This window comes from Eutrigla gurnardus (genome assembly GCF_963514095.1).
Source record: "Eutrigla gurnardus genome assembly, chromosome: 7".
NCBI lineage: Eukaryota > Metazoa > Chordata > Actinopteri > Perciformes > Triglidae > Eutrigla > Eutrigla gurnardus.
The window spans coordinates 20707631-20726709 of NC_139921.1; the positions used below are offsets into that span (position 1 = coordinate 20707631).

General features: G+C 45.4%; 1 protein-coding gene across 2 annotated transcripts in view; it reads right to left on the reverse strand.

Annotated features, from left to right (window-relative positions):
• Positions 1–18041: 18041 nt before the first annotated feature.
• msrab (methionine sulfoxide reductase Ab) overlaps positions 18042–19079 on the reverse strand; it is a 30052-nt gene continuing 29014 nt past the window's right edge. For both annotated transcript variants that reach the window (XM_084012746.1, XM_084012747.1), the window contains exon 6: positions 18042–18870. In XM_084012746.1, coding sequence (XP_083868872.1) covers positions 18697–18870 — 174 coding nt within the window. In that variant the 3' untranslated portion in view covers positions 18042–18696. The remainder of the gene's footprint in view (positions 18871–19079) is intronic.

The following is a 19079-nucleotide window of genomic DNA, read 5'->3' on the forward strand; positions in this document are numbered from 1 at the left end:
TTAAAGGGAGTGTACGTAAAACATGATCCCATGTTGATGATCCGCAGAAAGCACTGAATGCGCAGTTATTTCTAGGAACTAGGGGCTATATTTCTAGGAAAATGCCAACAGAGTATTTTCCTCCCATGACAGCGCTTGTCTGCAGATTCCAGAGTTCTCAGTGCGTAAAATCTTTGCAAAACACACACACACACACACACACACACACACACACACACACACACACACACACACACACACACACACACACACGCGGTAGTGTGTCTGGGCAAGGATCAGGTGCTTGTCGGAAAGGCCCCGGACACAATCGGGTCTCTCTTTCAATGGATGGGAGAATTCCGAGCCTGGCGTCAGTGAGTCTGCCTCTCTCCCCGCCCTCCCTCTCCCTCCCTCCCCCTCCCTCCCTCCCTCTCCCCGCTCCTCCGTGCAGCTGGACGCAGACAATCAAGCCATCAACAATCGCCATGCATAATTAGCAGCGCCCCTCCTCTCTCCTCTTCTCTCCACTTCTCTCCACTTTCTCTATCAAAATTTTCAAACCGGTATATTTTATTGACAGCCAAAGAAAGAAATATTATCTCATAATAATAAGCCAAAACATCTGTTCCACTTGTATGACCGAATGTGTTCCCCCCCCCCCCCCCCCCCCCCCCTCTTTTACAGGATCTAAGCCTCCACTCATCTTTACCCCTCAAAGCACCTTCTCTCAACATAAACAAAAGGGGTCTCTTGCTACTTCCACAGGGTGTGGAGTAATGGGGGTCATCTCGTGAGTCGAGACAGAAGGTGGAGAGGGAAACCACCGTGCTGTCATATGGAGAGGCTTGTATACAGAAGGGTATCTCTTTCAGCTACGAGAGCAGGCCCATCTTTGGGAGGGATAATTAAGTGGCAAGAAAACACACTGGAAGTTAATTCTTTGCGTCTCCGGCATGTGTCATTCCTCCACCTACTCTGCTCCCTGTTTTCACTGTGTCCTCCATCAAAGACGCTACAGTGCTCGCCATCGGCTTTGAACGGCCTACAGATCCGCAGCTTTTGTCCCTAGTGACCCAGGCGGTGACATGACATTTTATGCACATTGTTGATTTGTACTGGTCACTTGTTATTCGTGTTTGAGCCTCTTGTTCAAGCTTGTGCATAATGTTCCTGCTTGGGGTTTTTTAGATGAGAAGATACGCGGCGTATAAGGCAGAAACTCGCCCACGTATTTCATTCATTGGTTGATTCACGCAGCCACTAAACGCCCATTCAGGCAAACGCTATATACAAGGATCAAGCAACTGTATGTATATGCCACTGTGGCTGTTTGGTTAACACTTAAATATACTGTATATTAGTTGAGTCAGGTGAAGTTGTATTTAAACACATTTGAGCTATGGGGATCAAACCAATCAGACAAAAACTAGTTGTTTATAAAATGCGAATAATAACCGGATAGATCACTGCAAGCTGTCTTTATAGCATTTGAGAAAAACATTTTTTTTCTTTGCGGCTGTAGGAAAACCCCTTCACATATGGTAAACACGTATAGGTCACTTTACTTGTCATAGCCTTTAAAAACAGTAAAAACATTAAGTCCTCCGTGGCTGTGGAGGAGCTTCGTCAAGTCTGAAGAGTGATGTCATCAAGGTTATCTTCGTCTGGGCTTTGGGACTACACCTTATTTTGACAGAAATGTTGCATTATAATCTGTGGGTGTGGAGTATTTCCCGGACATGGAGCGTATGAGAAAGATGTTGCATGGTGGTTGCATTGTGGGAAATGTAGGATCCGGAGCTTGACCCAAACTAAGGAGTAAAAATCAGCATTATAACCATAATATTACATGATAAGGGGGTCAGTAAGGGCAATAGTTTCACACTCCTGTGGCTGCCCTTTGTGGGAACTTGTGTTTATCATGTTGTCAGGTGGCCCCGTCTATGGCCTTGGGTGTGAATATTTTACAGTTGTATGACCTCCGTTTATCCCTGCGTGGAGGCCATACAACTGTATTGCAGGTGGAATACAAGCCACAGAAGGCCATAAAAACCCATGGCCGCCAAATAGGGCCCAAACAAGCTGACTGCAATGTTCAGCGTGGCTGGGGCGGGCGGAGAGGCTGCCAGCTGTTGGTCACACTATTGTTTTGTCGTTTTCATCGTCCCTGACTGGAACAGTCAGTTTATTCTGCAGCCATCCAATGAGGATAAACATCTGGCTTTGTGTAAGCATAGATCGCAGTTGGGGCCAGTCGGTGTAGGTGGCGGCGGCGGTCATAACACCTTCTGTCACTCCTCTTCAACAACTTGGAACAGGTTGGGAATCTGAATTTGATATGACCATTTGTGATGAATGGATCGACTTATTTAGCAGAGACATCACTGCAGTCTTTGGTCTACTGTCAAGCAGTCGGACTCAGAATGATTATTTACAGCCACTCTGGCTGACAGGGAACTTGCCGCTGTAGCCTCCCACTGGATGACCATTGATGGAAACACTGCAAGCCCCTAATCTTCTCTTCTAAAACCATTCCTCTGTTTTCAAAACCAGCAAATAAACACCAGCGTGAGTGTGTGCAGACAGCACAGAGACAACGTGTGTCTGCTAGTCGTCGCCACATTGCCAGGGAAGAATGAGTCTGATCCACATCCAGTCCTGGGCTCTCTCCCAGTGCGGAGCTACATCTTTAATTGTTAAACCCAAATCAAGACCTATGCAACAATTTCCAAATCACATCCAGATGATGGCCATAATAATTACAAAATACTTCTGTGTAATTGCCGTTCTAAAGGTTGTTTTGCAAGTTTAGAAAATGCGCTTTAAAGTCGCTGGAACTAGTATTTCGTCCTTGTAATTACGGCCGGTCGAGGTCAATTTTTTTTGTGGGACCCCACACAGAGTATGGCTTGTAGGTAAACACGCAAAACGTGTCCGAGAGCGGGATCCAAATCCATTCCTACACTCCCTCCTCCAGTCTACTCCAAACAAGGTCCATTTTGTCTGCTAAACCTTACTTGAATATCATGCTGGGAGACACTACAAGTACCCAGAGTGCAGCTTGATATGTTGGTTTAAAGACACCCAAGCTAGATGCAGGGAAAGCCTGCAAGTTGTGATGGAAGGATCTGACTGAAACGGAAATAAAGCAACTCCAGCATTTCTGACCAATTAGCCTCCGACGGTGTATTAAGTTGGAGTGACGGGTTCAGTAGGCCAGCCTGTTCTCGCCGAGGTCAAATACAGCTTTTCAATTAGTTCACAGACCTCACGCAACGCAAGTTCACGTGTGTGCTGTGTTTTTTTTGTTGGTGAGAAGATGACATGGGGCTGGGGAGCAAGATGGAGAGATACAAACAGGAAGTCCAATGAAGAGAACGAGCTGAGAGAGGCAGAGAACATTGAGTGTAAGAGATCATGTAGATGCATTGTTTTACATGTGATAACCTTCATTCAACAGTAACTCTGACTGGTAACATTATCAGTAGTTATGTGATGCAGAGAAGACTTACTGCTTTAGTATAATTCAGCCTGCTGGTAATCCTTCATTTAGTATGCAGTGCATACTGATTGAGTATGAAGTATACAGTACTATTGTATGCAATACGTTAGTATGCAATACGTTAGTATGCAGTACATTAGTAGGCAGTACTTTAGCATGCAGTACGTTAGTATGCAGTGCTTTAGTGTACAGTACTTTAGTATGCAGTGCTTTGGTATGCAGTATGTTAGTATGCAGTGCTTTAGTATGCAGTACTTTAGTATACAGTACTTTAGTATACAGTACGTTAGTATGCAATACATTAGTAGACGGTACATTAGTAGACGGTACGTTAGTATGCAGTACGTTAGTATGCGGTACGTTAGTATGCAGTACGTAAGTAGGCAGTACTTTAGTATGCAGTGCTTTAGTATACAGTACTTTAGTATGCAGTACGTTAGTATGCGGTACATTAGTAGACGGTACATTAGTAGACGGTACGTTAGTATGCGGTACGTTAGTATGCGGTACGTTAGTATGCAGTACGTAAGTAGGCAGTACTTTAGTATGCAGTGCTTTAGTATACAGTACTTTAGTATGCAGTACGTTAGTATGCAGTACATTAGTAGACGGTACATTAGTAGACGGTACATTAGTAGACGTTACGTTAGTAGGCGGTACGTTAGTAGGCGGTACGTTAGTATGCAGTACGTAAGTATGCAGTACTTTAGTATGCAGTACGTTAGTAGGCAGTACTTTAGTAGGCAGTACTTTAGTATGCAGTACGTTAGTAGAGAGTACTTTAGTATGCAGTACTTTAGTATGCAGTACGTTCGTAGGCGGTTTTGAACACAGCCAGAGACAGATTGAGAGAAAGTAAGACGTGGAGAAGCCTCACTCTGGCTGCTGCTGCTGCAGGGGTTCAGCTGGTCAGGCTTCACAGAGACACACAGGCCATTAGGCCCCTGGTGGGTATCTCTGCACCTGTGTGTGTGTGTGTGTGTGTGTGTGTGTGTGTTTCTAGGTCAAGAGGGTTCCTGACATCTTAGATGTGTGGCAGCAGTGACTTTCTCCTTCTGTCACTGTCTTTGTATTCTTAACACTTTGTCTTTCATCTGTTCCCCACCCCCTATTAAACATACGCGTTCATGCACACACACACACACACACACACACACACACACACACACACACACACACACACACACACACACACAAACGTACATATGTAATGTATGGAAGCACACATGCATGAACACACACACTTGCCACACCTCCTCGTCTCTCTCGTCTCTTCCTTGCGCTGCTAATGAATTGAAACAGTGGGGACTGAGTCATGATACACAGCTGATTCCCACCGCTCCCACACACACACACACACACACACACACACACACACACACACACACACACACACACACACACACACACACACACACACACACACACACACACACTCTTACCCTTTCCTAATCTGGGTCAGCGGTGTCCCTCTTGGTCACCCCTGTCGGAGCCCTCCAGACAGAGGGGGCAGAGTGGGAGCAGAGAGGTCTGGGCTCTCGATGACCTGATTAAAAGCTCTTACACAGACTAGTGAGCTCCGTAACCAATCAAACACAGCACACACCCCGAGCCTTGCTACTGGACCGTCTCGCACCCTGTCTGGCTGTCACACACTCGTCTCCCTATATGCGTTCTCCGTTTAGAGTGATGTATAGCCTCTTATAATAATTTCACTGTTCACTGCCGACCCCCCCCCCCCCCCTCATATACCCTCTTCCTCCGAAGTGGCTTTAATGATGGCGGTGGGACGTGCAGGGCATCATGAGACGGACATAAGGACACTCTGCCAGCTGGCCTGCTATGCATTGCCATATTCAGCAGGGGATTATGGGGAGTGTGTGTGTGTGACACCATCAAAAATACATCTTGTCACTAAAATAAATGGTCCACTGTTTGTTTTTTTTAAACTTATTTCTGTGTTCTAAACTATTTTAGGCCATGACACGGGGGGAAAGAGACCATCATCCCACTCTGAGACCCACTGTCACCAATGCTTTCGCTGGTTATTAACAGCTCTAAGCAACAACAAAATATTGTAAATATATGTATTGTTGGCGAGAGAAAAGGCCGTAAGTAACACAACCATGAGTCACTCCGAAAGACATTAACACTACCAGGAAATGCTTATATCTGCTTAGCTGTGTCTGGTCTGTGTCTATTGTTTTATGGACATTTCCTGCTAACATTCTCTGGCTACTCTGTAATTTACTGAAAATATCGTGGCACCACTAAGTTAAGAGTCTGGCCAAAGCGGAGGGTCAAAGCCACTCAAGATTTCTAAAAATGTTGCTTCCTCAAATTCCCCAGAATGGCTAAAAAGAGGAACATGGCCTGTAAAAAAAAAAATCTATTACAGACTGAGAAATTCAAACAAAACTCATACATAATGAAAAGATATGGTGAAAAGTTAAATTATTTTTACCACTACATTAACATACTGGGGACACCAATTAATCCAGATGGGAAAAAAGCAGAAATTGAACATGGTTCAACCCTTTTGTTGCACCACTAACCACGTCATACAGTGTCTGATAAGCTATCAAACTTGTAGAAACACTTTTTTTTTTGTTCAATCGGGGCGCCTGCTTAGACACTGGATCAGATCACCCTATACTAAAAAGTAAGTATCTGCCTGAGAGGAATCCTTGTGGTTTATAAGTGAGAAAATACGTTGGGTTTTCTTTTTGTAGTTTGGCTGAATCAACCTTTTACTAGCAGAAGGGACAGCGAAATAGTGAACCATAGATAGATCGAGGGTCAGGCTGATGACCTTAACATAGTGAGCTCAGATAAAGATGAGCACTTCAAACACCGACTGATAAGCTCCACAGTGAAGGACGCAGAGCAGCTCCTTTGGCCAAAACAAGAGATAGGCCTGACAAAGCCCAGCTCGCGAGAGGTGAGAATTAGTTGGTAAACTGATAGGAATCGCCGTCTCTCTGCATTGTATTCGCAAAAGGCAAGTGTAAAAGATATTTTATCCGCTGCAGGTTTTCTGGCGGGTGTCAGCAGAGGATAAGAGCGTGGAGGATTCGGTCACACGGGGCGTTGCCTTTATCTAATCAGTATTAATCCAGTCAACAGTGGTATTTTGTAACCGAATAGGCTTCGGCCTAATGTGACAGACAAGCTATGACAATGTTAGTGGTCTATCAAATGTGTGTGTGTGTGTGTCCATTTGAAATCCCAGCAGCCCCGTAATGACTGTTTAACAACCTGAGTAGCGCTCACCTGTGTCAACGCGTCGAGTGACTGAGTTAATTATTGTCCTCCAGACGTCTGTAAAGCCTCAGAGACAGTGAAGATTACAGAGGACAAACTGAAGATCAGATAAACGGAGAAGCTACCTCTCTTTTCGGCCTCATCGATCTCCAAAACCTAAAGTCACACTGGGCTGTTTAAATATCACAGATAAGCAAAGGCGCCGGTGCAGATGTTCACGCTCGTTTAAGATAATGCTCACAAATGACTTATTCTGTTCGTGCCAGATGTGTGTGCGTGCCCCCCCCCCCCTCGCTCTCGTTCAGGAGGCAGATGATTCCACCCTCCCCGACCAACAACAACACTCCAATGTTAGGCTAACCTCCTGGTGACTTTATCGCAGCATCTGGCAAACGTTAGGCTTCACCTGAACCCACCGTTTATGGTGTAATCCGAGCAGCGTTCTTACAGATGCGGCTTCGGCCCGGGCAAAGCCGGGCGTGTGTGTGCGATCATGTATGTGCCCTTTTGCATCTGTGTGTGCTCTCTGGGCCCCCCCGCTCCTCTCGGTTTAAAAAAAAAAAGAGAAAAAAAAAAAGACAATTGCTCGGTTCAGGATGGGAACCAAATAAGCCGGTGCGGGCGCAGCAGGGGAGCCCTCTTCACGGCACACACAATAAGCACCCGGCCCACAGAGAACACAGTGCCTGGCTTGCCTTGTGAACGCACAGCAGTGACAGTGTGCCGCGCACGTGGTCGAGACGGGTCTATGTGTCCTTTTGTTAGCAGCGACTGATAAGTGGAAAAAAAAAAAAAGAAAGAAAGGAGAGAGAAAAAAAGAAAAGAAAAAACAGACAAGACCTAGGAGACAATAATACCACACTCCCTGCACAGCTGGCATATTTTCTGAGAAGCTATTTCCTGTAAAAAATCTGACATGGGAATAATGATGGCTTTGATTGGGCCCCAGTTAACGGGAGGCACTTCCTGTTCTTTTGTATCAGTCTCATTGTGAGCGATGGGGGTGGGAGGGGGAGGAGGGGGCGGCGAGGCAGAGTTTGAGGGAAACAGCTGCTGGAGATGACACAGTCAAGAACATCCCTGTGACCCAACACCCCTGCACACACACACACACACACAGACACGGACACAGACACGGACACCTCTTGCATTGTTTGGTTTCAACCTGATTTCCCAACTGTTGACCCAGTTGAAGCGTCTCTTCTCTGTCGAGTCGAGCCGGTTGAAACAGGAACGTGACCGTGCAAAACATTTACTCTCAATTCTCAGAAATGTTACAGGCCATCATGGCTTCTTCAAGTTAACAGTCAAATCAGCCCTATCGTCTCCGAGAATAGCTAGATAGGGTGCTTCTGGGTAATACCTACTGCAGCCAATTACAAGAAACCAGGATTTTTTTTTGGATTTCCAAATAATCCCGAGAATTCTTCTTACCTGCTAGGAAGACCAGATGAATGGTGTTTATTTCAAAAGCACCACTCGGGGAATTTGTTGATCGTTACACAAAGTATTTCCTGTGATTGTCTTCATGCTCTTGCTCGATTGCCTTATGTGTCACCAATTTGCTCCCAAAATAGCGAATACAAGCTGCACACGCTCAAACACAAACCCAGGTTTTGAATTCATTATCGCCTCAACAAAACTGCAAACAATGGAGCTGCGAACGAGGCTTAAAAAATATAAAAATCAGAAGTTAGAGAACCGGAAAAAAAAAAAAAAGCTGTTACAGAAGGTTCTGTATGGTTTGTCTTGTCTGTTTTGTTTGCACACTGCTAAGGGAAGTCTCACTTGTTATCTCGGAAAGGAAAGTGGTTCTCGTGCTAATTGCTGCAAAACACAGGCGCGAGTTGCATTTAGTCGTCTCTTAAGAAAAGCTAGCGCATACCTCGGTTTATTTTAATGCACGCACACGAATGCACTTGTGCCTTTTAATGCACACGAACCCACCTTTACCATGTGAGTGAGATTTTCCATTAGTGTTTTTGCAGAGATCACACGTATTTTCGGTTTCCTGCCGCACAGCGTTTCGCCACAGAAGCTAACCTGTGCTCTGCATCGAAGATGATCAATGGAAAATCATCAGCACAAAAACACACACACCGCCTACCACAAACACAGATGCAAGATCACAAACACAGTTACTGCTCAGCTCTATTTTGCACTGATCATTATCCTTTTTTTTCTCTCTCATCTTTTTTTTACACCCATCTCATTTCATTTATTAGACATCTCTCACCTCCTTTTCACGATGCCATTCTCCTCTTCTTTTTTATTTTCTCTGTCACTCTGTCACTCCCCCCCCCCCTATCCAGCAGTACCAGGCTCTGGGGAAGGCCGAAGTGAGCTCCAGATGTTGAAGTAGACTGGCTGGAGACAAGAAAGGGCAGAGGGCTTCCCCACACATCCTTCTCCTCCAAGCTTACCTGCTTTTTTGGTGTCTGAGGATACAAAAAGGTTTAAATACAAATCAGTTAGCAAAACTACTGCAATTGGTTGTGTTCATATTAACTCCATATGAGCTAAAACTGAGGAACATCCCACCATCACCTTACTCCAGAACACCAATAACACCAGCGTCATCATTTTCACTGGGAAGATTTGTTTGGATCTGCATCACCAGCACAAGATACGCCTCCAGGGGTCCGTAAAATCAGTACAACCACATGATGTGATAAAATGAAAGTCTAAAATAACAACACACTGTATGTTTGTCAGGAGCTATAACCCCCGACAAGTCAGGACACCCTCTTGTGGGACAATAAAGATCAGAAACTATTAACTGAACAGGGATACTGGGAAAGGTCTCTCTCTGGTCTATTCTCCTTCACAAACACACCTCTCTCCTATGCTCTCTCTCTCTCTCTCTCTCTCTCTCTTTCAAAACAAATGGCTAAGTTGTTGTCCTTACATAAGGCTATATAGGTTGGGTTAAAGGTCATCTCTCCTCTAAAGATACCATCTCTCCGTATGAATGTCCATCCATCACAGCGGGTCCAACGTCACCTTCCTCACCTCTTGTCCCGTACTGCAGCGCTCCTCCTCCCCCCCCCCCCCCCCCCCACTCGCTGTCAGCCGTCCGGGGTCCTGCGTTCACTCACCCGGGTCCCCCTCCCCTCGGCCGACTCGCTGGCTCTTCCCCTTCAAAGTGCACATTGATCACCGGCGGACACAGATAGACATTTAAGGGAGTTGCACTCTGTGTGAGAGTGTGTCCGCGCAGCAGCAGGGGTCACGCTGTGAAATGAGGCTGCATGCCGGGGCCTATTTGAACTCAGGGGTCACTAACGCGCATCGTTGACCATGCGCGCTACTTAGCATATCTTAATGTGCTGATAAGATCCTGTGTGTGTGTGTGTGTGAGAGAGCTAATTTGAAGTAACAAATAAACGAAACAATGAGGTAGCTGTTAACGGATAAGGGAAGGAAAGAAGAGTTTAGTGGTTGCAAGTGTGATTGCTTGTTACGGGAAGAGAGCGGCGCTTTCACAGTTTGCTGCCTTGAAAAGACAAACTGAAACATGTTGATTGTTATTCAATGAAACTGTAGCTTAAACAAATCACACACATACAAATGTTAATAAGGCCTTGTCACATATAGGAATAAACATAGAAGCTAGACAAACCCACATGAAATGATGTCTTGACTGTTTTCCTCACATAAGAAACCACAAATCCTGTGTAACTCAATTTCATACTCTGTCACTCTCAAAATAGACTGTCCACATTATCTTTACAGCCACATGAAGAAACACCAATAACCAAACTCAATCTGCACTCACACACACGCACAAATCCTGTTCTACTAAAAGGTCACATTGGGTAGCGATTGGGGCATTTTGTTTTAAATAGCTGTTAAATCCACTGTAATTAGAACACTTCACTAACGCGCATTAGTTCGGTCACTTCTAGGAAGCGAAGACTCGTTTCATTTTCAGCTGCGGTGACCCGACATCTCCTGAATATAATTAAGAAGCAGCTATTCTGGATTTCCTGAGAGAATTGGGGAAACACAGAATAAGGCCACGGTTGGTAGTGCAGCTCCAAAGAACTTTGCACACTTGTTAAAGTGAAACTTTTGGGTGAGCAGCGTTCCACGGTGACGACTGCTGGAATGTTTGCTAACGTTAGCCACCATGAGCTACTGGACATTAAACACCTAACCTCCAAACAATGAGGGGATGCGTATTGGGAACTCTACTGGCTTCTTATCAAATCTCCACAAGTCTGTCCAGCCTTTTACATCAGACCAAACCGCCTCTATGTGCAGACAGACAGGCATTTCTGCCTCCGTTGCCCATCTGGAGCAACGGCTCCGGAGTTGCAACAGTGTCTGAGACTTTAATAAATGCGTGTGCATGGCGTGCTTGATGCCCTCGTGCTTCCCCCCTTTCCTCTATTGCAGTTCTCTGTGGCCTGACCTTTGACCCGGTCACCTGACCTTCCTGGTGCTGACCGTTCCGTGGTCATCCAGCTGTGAAATAGAGTCTCTCTGTGTGTGTGTGTGTGTGTGTGCACATCTGTGCTCTCGTTACATCCTGGAGGAGCTCTGTGCACTTTGAGTGAAAATTGCCTGATAGACACATTTTGTTTGTTTCCTCGTCGTGTGGGATCCTACGTGGTTTCCTCTCGGCCTATTTGCTCACACTTAAATGTGCACAGTGAAAACAGCTTTCCATCACTGCCCTTCCATTCTGTACGTCCCCCAGATTCCTTGCCCCCTCTGCAGAAGGACAGAGGAACTGCATCCTTGGATTGGACCGACACAATTTCCAATCATGTATTATGGAAGGAGACGACAGGGCTGACAAACCACAGTGGTCAGGAGATTTTATAACTAAGTCACATTCAAACCACAGGAGGATGACTTTTGTTTGGGTCTTATATAATAATATATATGCTTGTACTTTCACCAGAAAAAAAGAAACGAGACCGATTTCCACACGTGGCCGATACAGAAACTTCACCTGACAAATCTTTAACGAAAAACTGCGACGTCTCCTTCTTAAAGGGCCGGTTCCAGCAACTTTGTGGCTACAGTGTGAAAGCCCGTGCATGCTAAGCTACTGTGCCGTGGAAATCGTGTCCCTCGATTTCTCCCCACATCCTTCTTTCTATCTGAACCCGTCGGGTCCCTAGTACAGCACACAGGGCCCCCTTTTCGTCTCCTCCCATCCCTCTCTTTCTCTCCTTCCTCTATCTCTCTCTCTTTCTCTATCCCCCCTGCTAGGATCCCCACAGCTGCGCGGACCAGGTGCGTTCCGCCCCGACACACACACACACACACACACACACCAACGGACGCAGCAGGAAATGCCTAATACCAGTTTTAGAATGATGCCACTATGCCAGCTTGACAGGGAGGCTGCAGGATCTGTCACCAGAGAGAAACTGAGACAGAGACGGAGAGGATCTCTCAGCTCATTGGGAAACGGAATGAATGAAACTGTTACTTTATGTCTGAACACCACGCTCTAGTTCCAGACAGTTGATAAAAAGTATGATTTTTTTTAACTCATAAAATCTACACGTGGCCTATTTGGCCCCCACTCGGAGGTCTCTCCGTTTCCAGCGCTGGATATCAACACAATCTCTCCATGCACGGCCAAAATATATTCCAACTACACCTCTCTCCAGGGATCCTCAAGTAAAAAGGACCTCTGTCTGTGCAAGCGTGTCTGCGACTGTGCACACATGTGTGACTCGATGTGTGGGTGGATGCACATGTGATTAAAAAAAAGAGAGAGAGAGAGAGAAAAAAAAGTAACGTTATTTTAGTCTGTGGCTCACCACAGCTCACACTCTCCCCTGGTGTGTACTCATCTCACACGGTCCCAAGAGAAGAAGGGGAGAAAAGAGAGTGGCGGAGTGAGAAGCAGGTGAACAAGACAGATAAGTAATAGTGGAGGAGGAGGATGAGTGGAGGCCGAAGAGGGCCCCGTCATCAAAATGTTGCGGCAATAAATGAGTTTCGTGTCGTGAGTCAGTCGGTTGTCATCGGTAGCTTAACATTCATTCTCACATTTGAATGTCGGGGAAGTTCAGAAGTACTTTAATCCTTACAAACATCATCAGCAGTGACACGGATGTGACTAGCCCTGCGACAACAACACATATGGTAATTATTGAAGTAGGTGAAAATGCAAGGGTGACATCTTTAAACTGCTTGTTCGTCCGACCAACAGTGAAAAATGTGCTTTATATAAGACAAAGAAAAACAACAAACCCACAATATGAGAGGCTGGAACTTGAAACTAAATTCATCCATCATCAAAACTATTCATTTTCTGTCCGGCAACTCATTTTATTTCCAGCTCCATTTTTGACATCGCCCTGGCAACGAATAGATCGATGAGGTTCAGAATGGAATCCAAATATTTCATCAATACTGAGTGGAAATGCTTTTTTCACGCGTTTCTTCTGGAACTGCGTTACTCTGCGTGATCTTTGTCTAAAATCCTCTCCCCCCTCCCCAAACATTTTGGAACCCTGTTCTGTATTCCTGCCAAAAACGCTAATTCCCTTCAATAATAGCAATCTACTTTGAACTGGCATCACTGTAGTGTAATAGTCTCTCACGCAGTTTTGGTGCTGAACATGTGCTGCTCCCCCCATCATTACGGAGCGGGAAGCAGATGTACTGTATCCTACTTCAGTCCTCAGCAGCACTCGCTTATGAACGAAACGACATCTCAGCATCCTGATACGGTTTGATGTCTCAACAATTGGGCAACATTCCATCAAGTTGACATGCTGGCTACGGGCTAAATATTTGGCTGAGCTGATTATGTTATCTTATTGACATAAATGTGTTGAGTTCAATTCAATATGTTGACTTTATGTCGATCTGACTGTGGAGCACAGTTTCATTTCGCTGTTAAATGACATCACGGATCAAACAAAACCGATTTCAACTGGCTTTTAGCTTGTTATTTGTTAATTCAATTACTTCACACGAGCAAAGTGTGATATCATTAACAATCTACAACATTCCAGCTAAAAAATAAAATAAAAATAAAAATAAAAATGTTATGAAACTTAAAGGGTGTATGTGACACCAATGGAAGTTAAAAATGCGTAAAGGATGAGGTCAACCTGAATAGATACGAAGGTACACCAGATGAAAAAAGCCTTTCATTGTGACGGAAACCTATGAAAGGCTGTGACACACACACACACACACACACACACACACACACACACACACACACACACACACACACACACACACACACACACACACACACACACACACACACACACACGATCATAAGACCTGCTGTCACCTCACCATGGCCACATTCTCACCTCAAACCTTTCCATTCACTGACTGTCAGGCCAGAGTTTCCACCAGCGGATGTTTTTTGAGGCCACTGTTACATTGAAAAAGACACAAGAGGCCCTTAGCAAGACAGGTGAGACCTACACCAGCTATTTTAGACCGCATCTTCGGCGGGATACCTGAAGCTCTACTTTTCAAGATGCGGCGCCAAACTCTTTGCTCTGAGCCAGCTTCCTGTTTGATCCACAGATGATTGACCCGTCTTCACGGCGCAAGTTAAAGATGCGTCCTTAAAAGAGAAACACGACTGGAAAATGGTCAGAACTTTAAAATAACATCCATGAGTACATTCGTAAAAAGTAAATAATGAGACACTACATCTATTTGCAAAAAGTAGACACACACACACACACACGCACACACTCCAACAGGAAGCGTGTGGGTGTTTGGGAGCAGCTGCATGGAGAAGCATCAGACCCAGCTTCTTCCTGGTGCCGCCAGCATCTCTTCTCATTTTCTCTCCCTCTATTTAGTCGTTCCCTTAATTATATATATATATATATATATATATACACACACAAATTAACCAAAAACTTAACCTTCCTGTGTTGAGTTGCGATCGAGAGGCTTGTTTACCGTTAAATTCTGATGCCACTCTCACACCTGTGCGAGGTGAATGCGTAGATGGACAGCTGATAAAGCCAGAAAATGAACATATGAAAGAGATGTCTTGGAAATGTTACTGTTACATCAGAGCCTCGGTTGCAAAATCTCACACTTTCATTGTGGCGCAATCGTCTTTGTAGGGGCTCGATTACGGAAAAAAACAAGACGATAAAACAGGACGTGCTGCATCTGTCAGTGAACGCGTATATTTATCATGTTGTTGAACCGAGCGTCTGATTCGCGGCCGGCGGAGTCGGCCCCTCCAACACGAGACTGCACAGGTGCAAGTTCCCTTAGCATCTCTGCGTTTCCCTTTCCTTTCTTTCTATTCTTACACCCTCATGCCTATCGCCGGCGTCCCAGTATTCCTCTGTCTTCTACTCGCCCTGAACCCCGCTCCTCAGCCCCTTTCTGTCAGCAGCACACCCCCAGTTAAGTGGTTACTGTGCTGAAAACACTAAGCAGTTATTTCGGTGTTTCCTGTGTGTCATGTGGTGGTAGCCCGAGCTAGCTAGCATGGCTGACAACACACAGGCTCCCAGGTGCAGAGTGTCACAGTGTGGGCTGTCAGCCAGAAAGCCAGTGGGCCAGTGAGCAAGCCAACTAGGCCCTGCAGCACGTGCTGCCCTCCACCCCCCACCCACCCCCACCCCTTAACCCATTGCTATTCCCAGTGGAAAGGAGGAACGGGCTTCTAGCTATTTTCTCTATAGGAAAGAACGCACGTCTGTGTATGTGAGCGTGTGCGAGCTTGCCCTTTTTTTTCCTCCCCGTTTTGTATTTTATTTATGAGGGTATTGCAGCACCAGACTAACCGGTTTGAGGATATACAGTTGGTTTAAAAGATTGAATGTGTCGTCAACCTGTCAAAGTGATGACACTCCAGTTGTGTGCAGATCCACTGTATTGGGAGGAAAGATTGCGTCTTTGCCCTCAGAGTTCAGGGGTCACGCTCAAGACCTCAAGTGAAAACCAGCAATGCAGGGGGCACCAGGGTTATCGCCCTCTTCCCCCACGGCTCGCCCCCCGGGGCTGCAGATGCACCGACCCAGACAAGGCTGCACTTCTCTGGGCAGCACAGAGAGACTGCTGTGCTCCGGTTCCTGGAGCCCTGATGCTCTGATTGAGACCCTGCGCCCATGCAGGAACCAGAGGGAGGGGAAGGGGCGAGCAAGGGAGGGGATGCGAACACATCTGGCATCTGCAAAAAAAAAAAAAACAACCAACCCCTGCACACCACATATCATGATGAGAAATGTACAGGCCATATAGAAAAAGTGAGTTTTCTACCCCTCTGCTGTCACACAGGCGACAGAAGAAGCAAACACCCACACACACATCCGACTGTGTGCCTACTACCTCTAGAAAAGTAATTATGTGAGGAACAGAACGAGAAGCCACGGCAATTCTCCAGCTGGTAGGACAGCGCGAGAATACACCACTCTCTGCTATTGTTCTATTTATATAGCTCACCAAACAAACGCCACGGCGGTGTCTAAAGAGACGAATCGCTTAGCGACACGGCAGCTAGACATAATAGAGGAAGCCGTGTAAAACAATGCCATCTCTAATGAATGTAAACATACCTGTACTTTTTATATACATACGGGAAGATCTATTAAAGCTGTCAAAGGGGAAGATAAATGAAAAGCGGTTGAAAGGAGGACACAATAGAGAGAGCGTATCAGAGTGCAAGAAAATTTGTGTGGGTGCACGTCTCTGCAAGGTATCCTTTTGCGTGGGCGATGCCTTTTGCATTAGGCGGCGGTACAGGACGGAGATAGAGGTAGTGGTTGCGCCTTGTGTTTATGTGTGTGTACATGTGTGGGTAAGAGTGCAGAGGGAACTTCTGATGAACAAACCAGCACCTCTTCCTCCGTTTCAGCAGGCTTACTCACACAGTGTTTTATTTCTCTCAGACCTATTCTTCTCCTTCACACGGTTGGGCAAATATCGCCCTCTTTGTGAGTTTTAAAGCAGAAATAATTTGACAAGGAGAACGCTTTTAAGGGGATGGACAGAAGGAGATGCATGTACACGGTGGCGTTCCCCCCCCCCTCTCTCTCTTCAGGGTGACCGAGTGTAGGCCGGCGAGAGGCATAGCTGCAGCGGTATGCTCTTTGTGGCCAGCTGTGGGGGCCATTAAAGGCCCATCTGCAGACAATAGGCTCTGTCTGAAGGGCACACACAGCCTGGTTCCTGCCCTGCCTGTGTTTGTGTATGGATGCGTATATGAGAGTACCATGCATTTCCATGCCCCATTTTAATCTATTACAAAAGGAATACACACAAAAACACACACTTACTCATGCTGCTCCTTCTAAATGTATTTTTAACGTGTAAATGTGGTACATTTTTCCATAGCAACTACACACGATACACTCATATGCTCCTTATCTGCAACGTGGCAGAAACACACAGAATGATGCCGTCTCTCGTCGGAGTCAACACCTTAACCGAGTTCGCCGTGCAACTCGAGCGATCGTGCCGCCCTCTCGTCAAAAAAAACGAGCAAATAAAGATGACTTTATTAAAAAGGTTATCTCCCCGTCGCACACTCGACATAACAATACATGCAAAAATATAGGCAGGTGCTGGAAAACAGCTCGCTGGGCCCAGCCACATAGCACTCAGCGAGGTTCGGCAAGCCACAGCTTCATGCCCTGACACACACACTCACACACACACACACACACACACACACACTCACACACACACACACACACACACACACGGGTTCTACATGCAGACACATGCAAAAAAATATCTGTCCCGATACTAAAATAGGCCCTGAGAGGTTGCTCCTGCACCTGTGCCCTGGTCCACACCTACACACAGGTGTCAGGATGTGACACATACACACAGACAAGAGATAACAGAGAGGGAGGGGGGAAACGAGAGCGGGGTGAATCACACTGCTGCGGTCGACCATAAAGCTTTTTCTTGATATCATCTCTGTATTTCGGAGCCTAACGATGAGTGTGATTTTCATTTTTTAAATAGACGTTCAGGTGGTTGATCATTTCAGAAAAACAAAAACAAAACTGCACTGCAATAACAATTCAGTAATTCCTCCGTTGGGTGTAATTACATGACGTATAATAGGACTTTTATACATAATTATGGGTTTGCGGGTAAAGCGCGGTGAGGGCTTAAGCAAAAAGGGTGTATCATATCGCATACATGAGTGCCTCAAAGTGTTATTTTGCATTATTATCCGTTTGTGGGTCACTCTGAGTCATAACCATTTGTCCCTCATTAAAATAATTCCTCAAATGGGGCAGAAAAGGGGAGAAATAATCTAATAATCTAAACTGTATGGGCAGAGACATAGATGTTTGAACACACAAAAGGCTGGATGAGGTCAAATTTATTATTTTCACAGTGAGACATTAAGAAAATAAAGGCAACGTTTAGTCCGTGTCGACTGGGGTCAATCCATTCACATCAGTTATTATCACAATAATAAATCTGCATTTAAATTCAAGCTGGCATCATTGTGTCTTTAGTCTTACTAACATCTGCATTTAACAAATCAGTAAAGTCGGAGCTCTTTCACAGCGTTCTGGTTTTAAGATGAATGTGGAAAAGGTTGCTGGATAGTAAAACCATCAACTTTGGTTGATTTTCTTTTTATCAACCAACATTGGAAGATTATATGGTGAAAGCTAAAATATGTGACATTAAAGGGGATGCAATAAAAACACTACTGGGGCTCTACTACAGTATGTTTGTTTTGAGAAACATTGCCACCTTGTGGAAGCTGAGCAACATGACACTGCTACAGCTGAATTACAACTTCTCATTTGCTTATTTCATTTAAATAGTGTTTTAATGCATGTCTTATGCAAAGCACTTTCTATTGCCTTTGTCTTTTGCAGATTGTATACAGAAAATAGAATGTACTGTATATCAAAGACTTTAAAAAAGGATTGTTTAAGAAGGATAATTGATCAAATAAGAGCCTTAAAAAAATCCTCATCCTTTCCGTTCTCACCACACATCCCTCACAGCTCCTCCTTCCCGGCTCCGATGGAACAGGACACTCCGGTTCCTTTGAGGCCACAGTAGCCGTTGGGTACCTTGTGCAGGTACTGCTGGTGATAGTCCTCAGCGTAGTAAAACACCTGCCCCTCCAGAATCTCCGTGGTGATGAGGCCGTAGCCCTTTTTATCCAGCTCCTAGGGACAAAACACACATTCAACAGCACTTTTAAACTTATTTTTCTATGCACACAATACACATTTGTGTGTTCACTTAAATTCAGAGATGCAGAACTACTCATAAAAAGGATGCGTGCTCAGATTCCGCAGCCCGTTTCCCCATCACCTCAGTCATGACATCACCGAGCACTACTTTCTCAAGTTGTTGTCTTACTCTGTAGTGTGTT